Source organism: Priapulus caudatus, unplaced genomic scaffold (assembly GCF_000485595.1).
Source record: "Priapulus caudatus unplaced genomic scaffold, Priapulus_caudatus-5.0.1 Scaffold570, whole genome shotgun sequence".
NCBI lineage: Eukaryota > Metazoa > Priapulida > Priapulimorpha > Priapulimorphida > Priapulidae > Priapulus > Priapulus caudatus.
Window position 1 is genome coordinate 97884 of NW_014577631.1, and position 13528 is coordinate 111411.

At 45.8% G+C, this 13528-nt stretch overlaps 1 protein-coding gene across 1 annotated transcript in view; it reads right to left on the bottom strand.

Annotated features, from left to right (window-relative positions):
• Positions 1–13528, bottom strand: part of LOC106811742 (oxysterol-binding protein 1-like) — a 32497-nt gene that overhangs the window by 1458 nt on the left and 17511 nt on the right. Inside the window, exons 9-12 of the mRNA XM_014815456.1 lie at positions 11276–11330; positions 10593–10763; positions 8619–8765; positions 7738–7910 (exon numbers count right to left, since the gene is read on the bottom strand). Coding sequence (XP_014670942.1) covers positions 7738–7910; positions 8619–8765; positions 10593–10763; positions 11276–11330 — 546 coding nt within the window. The remainder of the gene's footprint in view (positions 1–7737; positions 7911–8618; positions 8766–10592; positions 10764–11275; positions 11331–13528) is intronic.

Consider the following 13528-nt stretch of genomic DNA (forward strand, 5'->3'; position numbering starts at 1 on the left):
GATAGATAGATAGATAGATAGAAAAATAGATAGATTGATAGATAGATATCAAGAGTAGATAAATAACTCTTGTTATTTATCTACTCTTGATAGATATGCGCTGAGTGCGAGCGTGCAGGTGGGGGAGGACTTGGTTCCACAGCCAGCGCGTGTGCCCTGGCGAATCCACTACAAGGTTACGTGACAGACTACTGTATACCTAAGCCTGTGGTTGCGTGTTTGCAAGTCTACAGCCAGCGCACCTAGCGGAAGTGAACTGAATCGTGCATGTTTTCCAAGGAGATTTTCCATTAGATTTTCTAAATATTTAAAAAAAAAACATTTACCCCAATAAATAACAAAAAGCAAAGTGTTAGAATCGAACCTGATGCGTAGGAATGAAGCACGAAAAATTCGTGTACGCGCCTAGAAGTTATGCAGGAACAAACAGAACGACACTACTCAAATTATTATATAGAATGATCGGGGATGGTGGTACTCTCGCTCTATTAATACATCTCGATTGCCTATTGATTCGTATCAGTGATTTATAGACGGTTCGTATCCTATATATAGAAAGCTCTGATCAGATCTGATATTTTCCAATCCGATTTATTTGGAGACTTCCTAAAAATGTGGCCTCCTTTCTCCTCCGCACCCTGTATCCGGGTGGATAGACGACGGGGAGAGGGAAGGGGGAGAGGGAGGGCACGGCACGGGCAACCACGCACTGCACAAGCCTGCGTCAAGGTCTCGTCGCCATAGCAGGTGTGATGTTCCCGTCTATGTATGCCCCCTATGCAGCAGCAGTAGCCTGTTGACCTACAAAGCTGACCGGTTGTAAGCTAGACGATGGGGTCCCGCAGCGAGGTAAGTAGGTAGGGCCTATCAGCGTGCCTCGCAGGTAAACCCAGCGCGTGTTGGGCGACTGCGCTATACCGTACAGTAATAAATTATATCTGTGACGTGACTGTGTCAATATCCGGTCAGAGTCTTCTCGCAGAGTGCATGAGCACGCGTGTTGCAACCCTGGTTTCGACTCGAGTCACTTTGTGTGGTAGCTATAAAGGTGGGGAGTTGGCTCGTACATACACGCGCGCACGCACGCACATACAGTAACACGCGCGCACGCACGCACATACGCGCCCATACTCACGCACCCGCATACGCACTCATACTCACGCACGCACATACACGCGCACGCACCTACGCAACAGGCCCGTATCTAAGGAGTGGTATCAAGAGCATGCTACTTATGCTATTTAATTATACATACTTAATACGCTCTTGGTGGTATCTAAATGGGGGGAGGTATCTAAGGGATGGTAGCAGGCATCAGACGACCCCCCCCCCACCTACCAACACCACATTGACAACCACCGGACCGCCTTTTCAAGCCAGTTATTTGCCCAATCATCCATAGTCTAAACATGTCCAAAACTATGAATTTCTTACAATTTTCTTCGGTGAACCGAATTATCTGTACAGAATATGCGTTTTTGCTATGCATACAGAATATGTATTTGTTGCACATACAATAGGCCGAATTGCGAAATCTAAAGAAAAAAGAAAGAGATAAGCCTACTGGTTATAGCATATATGGTTGGTAGCAGCTATCTGTCAGGAGTGTGACCTGTGTGACGAAACTTCTGTTGCCTTTCTTGCTTGCAGCCGTATTTCCACGCGGATGTGCGGGTAAGATGTGGCTTTCTGCCAGTATGCAGTCCGTCTGATGACCTGTGTATTAAAGGCGCACAAGTTTAGGAGTTTGGGCAGAAAATAACAATATCAGTGGGGCCCAAACGATCTGACACGCACACATGCACGCACACGCACGCACACATGTGAATACATTTTGTTGTTTGCCTTCAAATATAGACGTGGGTTTTCGGGACAAATTGCTGTCAGGTACATAGGAAATTGCATCTACAAGGTTTCATTGAAAGAATTTCGGGGGAAGGGCCCCGTACATTCCCCACCACAGTGAATGAACACACTATGCATAGCTAAACAAGAACGAAAAAACTTTCAACCTATTTTGAATAACTATTATTCGTGTTTTCCACAATATTACAGCAATTTATACAGTATGCAAAACAACTTGCAGTTCATGAAATAAATTTCAAAATATGTTAATATATATTAAATCATCGTAAACAATTTCCACCTACAATCTCGACAGAGAGTTATACAGGAAGAATAATACTTGCTTGCTTTTTCAGAAAAATTAAACAATGGTTTATAATTCATTACCCATACCATTTCCACATACGCAACTGCCACGGCGAAAACAGAAATTAATTCCAATCCAGAATTGCGATATTGTACACCAGGTGGCAGCAGCATGCAGCAGCACGCGGCGATTGTAAAAAATATCGCCCCTAACAGTATAATACGATCCAAACCCCCGATACTACTTTAACTTACCAGTAACAATCACATATACTGCGTATTGTATTACCGCATGTATTAGTCGAAGAGCTACGCTGGCAAAATTATCAATAACCGTAATGATAAAAACAAGAGTAGAACACCAAAAATACATCACCACTATTAATGTCATCACGAACATAAAAGTGAACAAAAAAACAATGGGGCTTTTATTCACTCCTGAACACTGCTATACAATTATATATACTTATCATTGTATAGATGCATTCGTGATATCGTGTTAGTGATGTATCTTTGGAAAGACTTAACAGTCGTCATGTCATGCCCGCACTACATGCACCTTAAGACACACTACCCGAATCAGCAGTGAAAGCTGAAACACACAGCCGCACGAGTCTACCACGACACAAGCATGGTCCACGGATTACAGAAGGGGTCTCCAAATCCCAAGCGAACCTACAGCGATGGTAGACAGGTATAAATAGGGGAGAGAACGTCCACCACACAACATCTCATCAGGAGTGAATAATAGAGATTATTCTATCTCTAATCTCAATTATTCACTCCTGATCTCATCTAACGTTACAACTCTTCCATCACGTCTTAACGCGATTTTAATAGAAAATGCAGTTAACCGACTAAATGAGTCAACATTAAACAGGAGGCGGCCATCGAACACAGTAGTTTCCTTCGTGCTAGTTAATTGTGGTAGTTATACATAATTAAGCGTAGACTTGGCAAGGCATCGTTACCAGGTCGCTCCCACATACGTATATTTGGGGGCACGTATGAACGTAGGGACAGATCTCACGCGAGACTTGGATGATCTCATCCACACAATATATAAGATGTGATACTCGTGAGCAACTTGAAAATCATTGACACGGGAAAACACATTAGTTTACTTAATTCGCAGCCTCTCGTCATGACTGTAAAACTCTTGCATTAACCACTAGATGGCACTGTTGTCAGTAGGCCCGCTTACACGCAGGCACACGGTCAACGTTAGCTAGCGACATCGGTGCCACGCGACACGTCGGCAGTTTCATACAGTATCCGTGCAAAATCTAGATCTATATATCAACGGGGCACATGAGCAACACCGAATCTCTTGCTACAGATAACACCACGTGGAGCGAGAGCGAATACGCCATCCTCGTTTGAACGGGGAGGACCGTAACTCCATCGTACTACCCTGCGGGGGGGAGGGGGTCTGTCACCACCACTACATAACCTACACGCATTACATGTGCCACGACAACACATGCATTCCCCGTCCGCTACTTAAGACTTCCAAAGGCATATATACTGCCTGGAATCGACCAATGGAATATTCGCAAAACAAACGTTCGGGCGTAGTACCTACAATCGCACTTCATTGTAGACGCCCCACACCCACTTTAAAATAGTCACCTATAATTACCCTTGCCTACGCGTCAGTACACACGTTGACCTACCGCAAAACCATTGGCGATTCGTTAAAAATCGGTAAATTAGAGTTTGCACTCTGGTATATATACTTGTTCTCATCGCCCTGTGTCATCACCAACTGCATCAGTAACAGCGGACAGCACCTGCCAGCAGCCAACCATCCGACACCATCTTTTATAGAAATCACAGCAGCAGCAGTAGCAGTAGCAGTAGCAGCAGTAGTAGCAGCAGCAGCAGCAGCAGCAGCAGCAGCAGGCGGCGAGGTGAGCAGGCCAGGCGACAAGCCCGCCAGCAGCAGCCGCACCACCAGCACAACGCAGCATGGAGTAGCAGCCGCAGTAGCGAGTAGCAGTGGAGCAGCAAGCAGTAGCAGCAGCAGCAGCGTCAGAAACCAGTACAGCAGCAGCGATGGAGATAGCATGTATAGCAGTAGGCAGGAGCGGAGCGAGCAGCACACAGCAGGCAGTAGCAGCCAGCAAAAAATAGCGAGTAGCAGTGGCAGAGCAGCAGCAGCATGCCAGCACAGCGAGCGAGCAAAGGCAGCGCGGAGCGCAAGCAGGCGAACAGTACGACAGTAGGCAGGAGCGGCAAGAAGCGAGAACAGCCGCGAATGGCTCCTGTATCGACATACAGCAAGGCGCAGCCTTACGAGCATTAACTCGTCTCGTGGACTAGAGAAAACTGAGCAACAGACAACGACTGATGTTGGCTTTCCGAAAGGTCCAGGTGGCGTGAGCGCGCTGCCTCGATGTACCCTCACTCATTCGTTTGAGAGCATTTCTTCAGGGTCGGATGACGTCACACGTTTGTGTCGGGTGCCTCAAGGTGGTGGTGATACGGGTAACGTTTCACTCTCGTTTAATCACTCTTAAGCGAGTCGGGTACAGGACACAAGTGTAGTTTATACGTTTTGGAATTGACATTGTATATGCTGGAGAGAAGCTGTTACATATTAACGTTTTAATTCGAGTACTTAAGATCTAATATAAGAGCAGCCGCATTACGGATTTAATTAGTCAGGTTAGAATATACGGTATAGCAGTGCATCGTATTGATAACGAACAAGCTGAATGTATATTTGATCGCTCTGGCTAAATGTTCTCCGGATTCCGTAAACGCGTCTGCGTCGGAGATGAATAGAAAATCGACAGTGAGCGTACAAAAAGAACGGGACAGATACCCTGCTGAGGGATAACGATACCCATGTATACAAACTACCTTATCCTACTTTCAGCGTCCACACACGAGTCGACAGCGATGCGCAAGTTACAAACCGAAATCCGCTAGGTGTGAAGGTCGGGTCGACAGAAGCCGCTAGGCTAAGCAGCAGTTTCGGCACATCGATATAAACTTGGGTGTGCGCCGACAAACTAGTGACTTGTTGGCGCTGTTTCTTCTGAACGAATACAATAGTGTGTGGTTACAGCGAAACGACGCTGCCCGTACCGAGCAGCGGAAGCGTCATACTAGAAAGCTTTGCAAAGTGTTTGTCGCACAAAGCACACAACACTGAGGATCGATGCAAGATGGTGTCACCGTGTGCCGCATTCAGCTATGCAGCTATGACGATGCTGTGAAGTGATTTTCTTCTGAAGAAGATATTTTTGAGTATATATTCTTTGAAGAACGTTACGGGGGGCGTGGTGTGTAACAGTACAGGGGTTAGAGAGTGTGAGTTTTAGCACGGGACACGGAGGGGGACAGGTTGTGAGTTGGCGAGCAGGAAGCAGGTGGAGATTCAGTACAGATGGTGAGTGAGGAGGAAAGCACAGATGTTCTGCTCTCTTTGCTCTCTCGTCGTCGTCTCTCGTCTTCGGCTCTCTTTCTCTCGTCGCTCGTCTCTCTTCTTTGCTCGTCTCTCTCTAGTCTCTCTCTGCTCTCGCTCTCTCTCTTCTTGCTCTCTCTCTCAACCCGCCACAGCTCGTACAGTAGCGCTCTCTCGAAGTCAAGCTACACTCTCACACTGCCTCTCTCTTGATGTTGACAAGAAAGTATATGTGAGAATGACGGATTAGGGCAAGGGGTGAGAGAGTGTGATTGAGCAGGAGTACAGGGTGGTGTGTGAATTTTGCAGGAGCAGATGCGTTGGCCAAATTGCGGATAGGAATAACACGTTGAACGTAAAGCATCCACGCTAAGGAAACGATAATGGAGTGCGATGCACATCAAGGTGGACATGAGTTTTCAGTATAGGACAGTTCATTTATGAGGATACTTAAAGAATTTGAGGTCGTAATTTTGGAACAGAAACACTAACCCATGCGTACCGACAGGAGTGATAGCTTTGGGTTGCATTACATCACGACGGCATATACAGTACGTATGACGGGCGTGACACGGCGCGGCACGGGCTCAGGGGACAGTATCTTCACAAATTGAGCACGCGAGCGATGTGGCGGTTGCCAGAGGCGATTTCAATTCGTACGATAGTCATTGTTTGGTGTCGGTCAGCGGAGGTGCTGGTGTTTCTGCGCGGCTGTCGTTTCGGTCTCTTCTCTCAGACACGACGGGCGGCGCGAGTGGTTGCGATGTGGACGCCAACGGCAGCACGGTAAAACGAATATGATTTGTGGCAGGACAGCCTTGGCCGGTCTTGTTGTTCCTTGCACTCCAGTAGATCCTCCGTTTGTACAATGTGGATTCAGATTGTCCGGTGTACGGGTCCGTTCTTTTGCGGGACTACCGGTTTGTTAGGCTTGGAATGGGATTGCCTGCAAGGAGGAAAGGCGCAATGGCGAACTTCGATTAGTGCGTACGTCACAATCTAGCAGCATCCACGTGAGAGCGAGTTATCTGCTCAGACTCACATACGGCTTCGTTACGCTTTCGTTAACAGTGTTAGTACAGGTCAAGACTGCGGCACACACGGTCATACGGAGAGGTGAAAACTTAAGAAGTCCCTGTAGACCGCGTTACGAGTCATGGAGGTGCTTCGCGCCACGCACACCCTTTTTGCCCCTCCGTCGCAACGACTGGGCGAACGAAACCGATAACATCAGCGATGAACGGCGGAGCGAGGCGATCGCGTCTCAGCCACAGGCGAGGTGGCGCCGGCGCCAACCTACCTTCTGCGTGGCGCTTCTCGTGCCGTGGCCATGTTGGCGGTTTGCGCGCTTCAGCGGCTGGGTTCTCCTCGGCTCAGCTTAATGTGTTGGACCTGCATCCCGAGCGGCGCACTCCTCGCGATTCGCCGCTGGTCGGCCGGGCAGCGCGAGTGCCGTCGGTGGGAAAGTTCTCCTCCATCTCGTTCATTCTGCGCGAGCGAGCGTGCGTGAAGGGTAGTAGGTAGCGGCGCGGACTCGGCCTGAAAACAAGGCAGGCGGCAAGTTAACTATCGCAAATTGTCACAGAAAGCACGCACTGTTAACTATCAAGTTAGCTGTCCAACTTATTAATTTACTGTTGTTAACTATCACAAATTGTCACAGAAAGCACGCACTGTTAACTATTAAGTTAGCTGTCCAACTTATTAATTTACTGTTGTTAAATATCACAAATTGTCGCAAAAAGTATGCACTGTTAACTATTAAGTGTTTAACTTATATTATATCTGCTTATATTATATTATATTATAATAATTATGTTATATTATTAGCTTTCTAACTATTGCAAATTGTCGCAAAAACAAAAGACAAACTACAAAAAAAAATTGTATAACAAATGATGTCGTTCACTTCTGAACATGTTTAGTGCATACAGACATTAAACTGAGTGTGGTTCGAACCTGCCAAAATTGTTGCATAGTTACTATGTGACAATAGCGATAAAGAAATGAGGAAACACAGCTGCTATAAGGATATAGAGCATCTATATTAGCCATTAAGACTCTTTTCCCACAACAACACTACACACATATGTATATATATATATATATATGTATTAAGCAGGGCATCTACTGTAAAGTTGCGAGTGCTGACTGGGTATAAAAACACTCACGTCGGATAGTTGCGCTTCCACAGCAGCGTGGGCGGTCCCGTCTCTAACACCTGCCGATCGCCCTTCACCGGTGGATTCGTATCGAGCACCTTAGCGCCCTCTATCCTATCGTCCCAGTGTCCGGACAGCACCCGGCGCACCTTGCCTTCCACGTCCGTTATCACACCTGTCACCTGCGATGAAAGAAATACGACAGATACAGATACATAACTGGATCAGTAACAAGCAAGCGATTGTTACTCGAGGTTCAACTCTGGATGTAAAAAATTCGCACTAAAGTTCAGATGATAACACTTTTGATACATTGTGTATGTTATCATAGTTACGTGTATACAGGTACGACAGAAGTGAAAAAAATACACGGGGGCTCGGGGCGATTTAGCCCCCGAAATGCAAAAAAGAGCCCCGGAAATGCCAAAAAGAGCCCCCTGTAAATTTGCATAAGTTCAATGCAAACCAAATTTTAGAGTGCTATTTTCATGCACGCGAGCTTGAAAAGTAGCCCCCGAAAAATAAATTATATTTTTTTCCCTGTAACGACAGTAATACATGGTTAAAGCTCGGAGCTATTTAGATATCAAAAATTTCTTCTAAGCCAAACTTTTTCTCCTACAACGTTTTCTCGGAAACTTCATGACAATGATAAATCCTCGAAGAATTTCTCACAAGAACATGTCCTAGTCTGTACTACAATTTAGTAATGATTATCACCATATTGATACTGGTCACTGACAAGTACCAGGATATGTAGTTATTATCATGAACAATATACTATAAACTAGTATATACTAGTAAACACTATACAAGTATAACAATATACTAGTACAGATATGTTTGTGGTAATACAGGTGTGAGAAACACAGAGCTGATTGCTCGCTCACCTTTCTGGGAGGTTCGCGTGAGAAATAGCTGTATGCGTAGTATTTCAGGTGACAATTATCCTTCGTTTTATGATTGATAATGTCCATCTCTCCCGACTGGTCGATCCACAACTTTCCGACAATGATATTGTGCACAGTCGTCATCACCTAGCAATGCAAATGGCATAATTACCATGGCAACCGTTTACGGCTCTGGATTAAATTTTCGCAAATTTTTTAGTAGTTCTTGAAACATGAGTTTTGTAGAAAGGCATAAAAGGGCACATTAAATATTAAACATTAAATATTAACAAATTTCTTTGGAAGTTTCAAGATTACTACAGGTGTAAGATTTATTTAATCATATAATGGTAATGACCAACAATAATACGGTGACAAATTATGTAAAAATCACACAATTATATTACTATGGCATAATACTTATTATATACCAACGATTGAAGAGAACCTAGTTGAGGATTGCCTTTGTGTGTGTTTGGTTATGTTCATGGATTAGTTACGAAACATGGATATAGGGAAACACAGAACAACGATACAGAAAAGAAGATACCTCAGTTTAATATAGAGGTTTCAAACCCCCATCTAACATTGTCTCGACGAAATACCATCGTCTTTCGACCACGCCAAAATTCGGTCAACATCCGATGCGGAGTAATTGGTACCAAAATAAGAAATTTAGATCAAGAAAATCTTACAACGGCAAATGGAGCGAGTAACTCAGCATTTCTATCACAGAGGTTACACTGACATCTTGCCATCTTAGCCACGAAGGGTAGCAGGCTAGCAACACAGATCAGCTAAGCATTCAATTTTCCTGAATAGTGTGGAATTCACACGATCGTCGCATAATTTTACGTGGACACGGCGCGCCCTCACATAAATGTTAGAAGTTACAGCACCAACGGACTACTGTTGGCATGCCACTAAACATTAAAGTTAACTCCAACGAAAAAAAGCAAATATATATATCAATTACAAACGGGAAATAAAAATGAATCCCTTTTGATTCATTTTTCTTAGCTCTGACCATTGCGTTTTCACATTCACCTATCGGCTTTTACCATTAGACTTTAACCTTGGAAGAACATTGTTCGAAAACTTAGTACAATTACCTCTTCTTATAACCTTATTAGCTAAGACCTTTGACCTTATGACACCAACGATGACGTCACTGTCAATGGCACATCACGACATATCGTAAGTCGTTTTCCTAACACTCAAGGAAGACTGATGATGACAGAACAACATGGACAACAAGTTTTTAGTGAAAACCAAATGTTCGAACGAAGTTGTTACGCCAGCCCCGCACCCACTGACACGTAAATAAACCCCTATAAACCACAAACAGACCCAGCGCACGAAAAACCAGCGCACGAACCACAGCAGATCGTATTATATTAGTACCGTACGCCCAACGGCGGCTTCAAAACGACGTTCTTACCTTCTTCCACGTATAGTGGTTACCGTCTGCAAATTCTAAGTGGTTATAGCCCTTTGGCACGACATTAATGTGCTTGCCACGGAATAAACTCGTCACTGAAAATTCTTTGTACAGTTTCCAGCAGCGTCCCTCCGTGAAATTCGCCGCCACGGGAGGATGGTGGCTGACCTAATAAACACACACACAAACAGGGAGAGCCTATGTACACACCGTCGCAGGCGCGCGCGCGGGGAGAACCGACCGCTAGCCGAACCGATCCGAGTCACTGTCTCGCCTCCGATCCCTAAGACGCGCCGTCCCGACGCCGGCATAACGCCCCCGTCCCGACTCGTGTCGGTCCGCCACCACTACCCAACATCCGGCGTAAAGATGCCGCACGCACTGCAAAGCGTCGCCGCGCGCGAGATTTCTGGCGACGGGCGTCGCGATCGTAACCGCGGTGACGGGCGTCTGCGGGATGCGGCGGGAGATAGTGGCACGGCTCGCGTGGCCGCGCGGCCGGATCGCGGTCGACGACGATTGGTCTACGTTACCTTGCGCCACGTGTAACGATGGCCAGACTTGGGGAATTCTAGGTGAGTTATTCCTAACGGGATTATGTTCAAGTACTTTCCCCGGAATTTGCTCGACATTGTAAACTCTTGGTACATAATCCAGTCGCGACCCTCAGTGTACTGCGCTACAGCTGGCGGGTGATGGCTGACCTACAATAACACAAAAACAGCCGTCGCAACACCGTCCCACTGCACAGAGGCCCGGGCACCTACTGTAAGACATGAATTTTCGCCCGCATGATCCATTTTTGGCCTCCCCCTCTCGACATTGACGCCGACTGTGTATGCCGACAATGTGTCCTCATGGCCCTGGCTCCCCCCCGAAACGAACAGCAGCCACTTACTACGATTGAAGGGGTCGTAAGGTGCATTCAGTGTATGAGCTCCCTCTAGGGGCAACAGTTAGAAGCAGCATGGTAAATCTTACAAAGGCAACAAGATTGTTTCTTCTTTGTCGTGTTTTGTTTTAACGAGGAACATCATGCAGCGAAAATGTCTTGTGTTACAGTAGCCGAAAGAAAACCGGGTGACAACACTACAAGTTTCTCATTTTTGTGTGAGATCCATGTAAACTGAACACGCGCTATAGCGTTGAGGCTGTATAGAGAATATAGAAGGACACACATGATGTACCGAAGAGAGAGATTAAACGTACGATTAACCACTCCCGAGTCCCTGCTTCTGGTATAGGCACTAATGATGCCCACACTCGAGATACTAGGGAACAGATGACACACAGTACACATAGAGTAACCCAAAAGCAAAAAATCATCACCCACCGATGATCCGTTGAATTATTTCCAACATAAAATAAACTCGCATGCAGACACTTACATGCCAATGTATCCTACCAAAACCACATGCTAGCTATAGATTTCCTCCCGGCAAATGAACAGATTATAGATTCGAGTTCAATGAGAGCTATGTACTCTGCAACCAGAATGTTTGGGCCGGTACGTGAGGTAAACACTCAACTAGAAGTCCCCAGTTTGGCCCATCACAGAATGGCACTAAACTCTACCAGCGACACGTTTCGGAATCGTCATAATGAATTCGGACTTACACAAATCATTTGCATTTTCAGTTCACAGCTGAATATATATACATACATACATATGCGTATATATAGCAGCAAGCAACTGCACATATCATAATAACATTTACCTATAAACCTACACACAAAAGTATATATACATATATACATATATGAAGCAGTAGCAGGAGCAGCAGCAGCAACAACAGCAGCAGTAGCAGCCACAGTAGCAGTAGCAGGAGCAGCAGCAGCAGCAGCAGCAGCAGCAGCAGCAGCAGCAGCAACAGTACCAGCAGCAGCAGGAGTAGCAGCCGCAGTAGCAGTAGCAGGAGCAGCAGCAGCAACAACAGCAGCAATCCTCCCCTTATACCACGAACAGCAAGCGCGCACCTTACGAGCAGAACTCTCTCGTGACTAGAAAACTGAGCAACAACAACGACTATGTCTGGCTTTCCGAAAGCTCCACCAGGTGGCGTGAGCAGCGCTGCTCGATGGTACCCTCACTCATCCGTTTGAGGCTTTCTTCAGTCGGATGACGTCACACTTTGTGCTCGGGTGCCTCAAAGCGTGCTCGTAATAAACGGGTGAACGTTTCACCTCTCCGTTTAATCACTTTAACCGGTCGGTAACAGACACAAGTATTTATACGTTTTGGATTAATAGTATATCTTGGAGAGGAACTCTCTACATCATAACGTTACACTTCGATCACTTAAGATCTAATATAAAGCAGCATTACCATATTACATTATCAGGTTAGAATATACGGTATACATCATCCGGTATAGAATCAACGACAACTGAATTATATTTGATCGCTCTGCTAAATGTCTCCGCATTACCGTAAACGCGTCCTCGTCGGAATGAATAGAAATCACAGCTGACGTAACAAAAAAAACGCGGACAATACCCTGCTGACGGGATAACCCATACCCCATTATACAAACTACCCTTCATCCTACTCACGTCCACACACGAGTCGACAGCTGCGCAATACAAACCTCGAATTCCCTACGTGTGAATCGGTCACAAACGCTAGCTAACACATTTTCGCACATCATTATAAACTGGTGTGCGCCGACAAACTAGTGACTACTTGCGTTGTTTCTCTACTAACGAATACAATAAGTGTGTGTACAGCAAACGACCGCTCCCTACGACAGCGAACGTCATACTAAACTTTCCAAAGTTTTCGCACACACACACACACACTGAGGATCGATGCAAGATGGTGTCACGTGATGCCGCATGTCAGCATGCAGCTATGCATGCTTGAAATATTTTCTTCTGAAGAAATATTTTTTGATATATATTCTGAAGAACGTTACGGTGGTGTTGTAACAGTACAGGGGGTAGAGGTGTGAGTTTACACGGGAGGGAGGGGGCACAGGTGTGAGTTGGGGAGCAGGAACAGGTGCAGATCAGCTTCTCTCTCGCTCTCTCATCTATCTGCTCTCATCATCTCTCTCTCTCTCTCTCTCACTCGTCTCTCTCGTTCTCTGCCTCTCTCTCCTCTCTCTCTCTCTCGCTCGCTCTCTACTACTTCTATCTATCTATCTATTCTTATTATCTATCATCTATCTATCTATCTATCTATTGCTATCGTATCATCTATCTATTCTATCTCTCTTCCTCATCTCCTCCCATCCGCTCGCAGTTCGCACGGAGGCTTTGTCAGAGATCGCCAGGATCGCCGATCTCGTATCTCTATCTCCTATCTCTCTCTTCTCTTCTTCTCTCTCTCGCTCTCTCTCTTGCTCAGTCTCTCTCTCTCTCTGCTCTCTCTCTCTCTCGCGTCTCGCTCTCAGCTCTATCTCATCTCTTATCTCTATCTCTAATCTCTGATCTCTATCTCACACACACACACACAGGTGAACTTCAC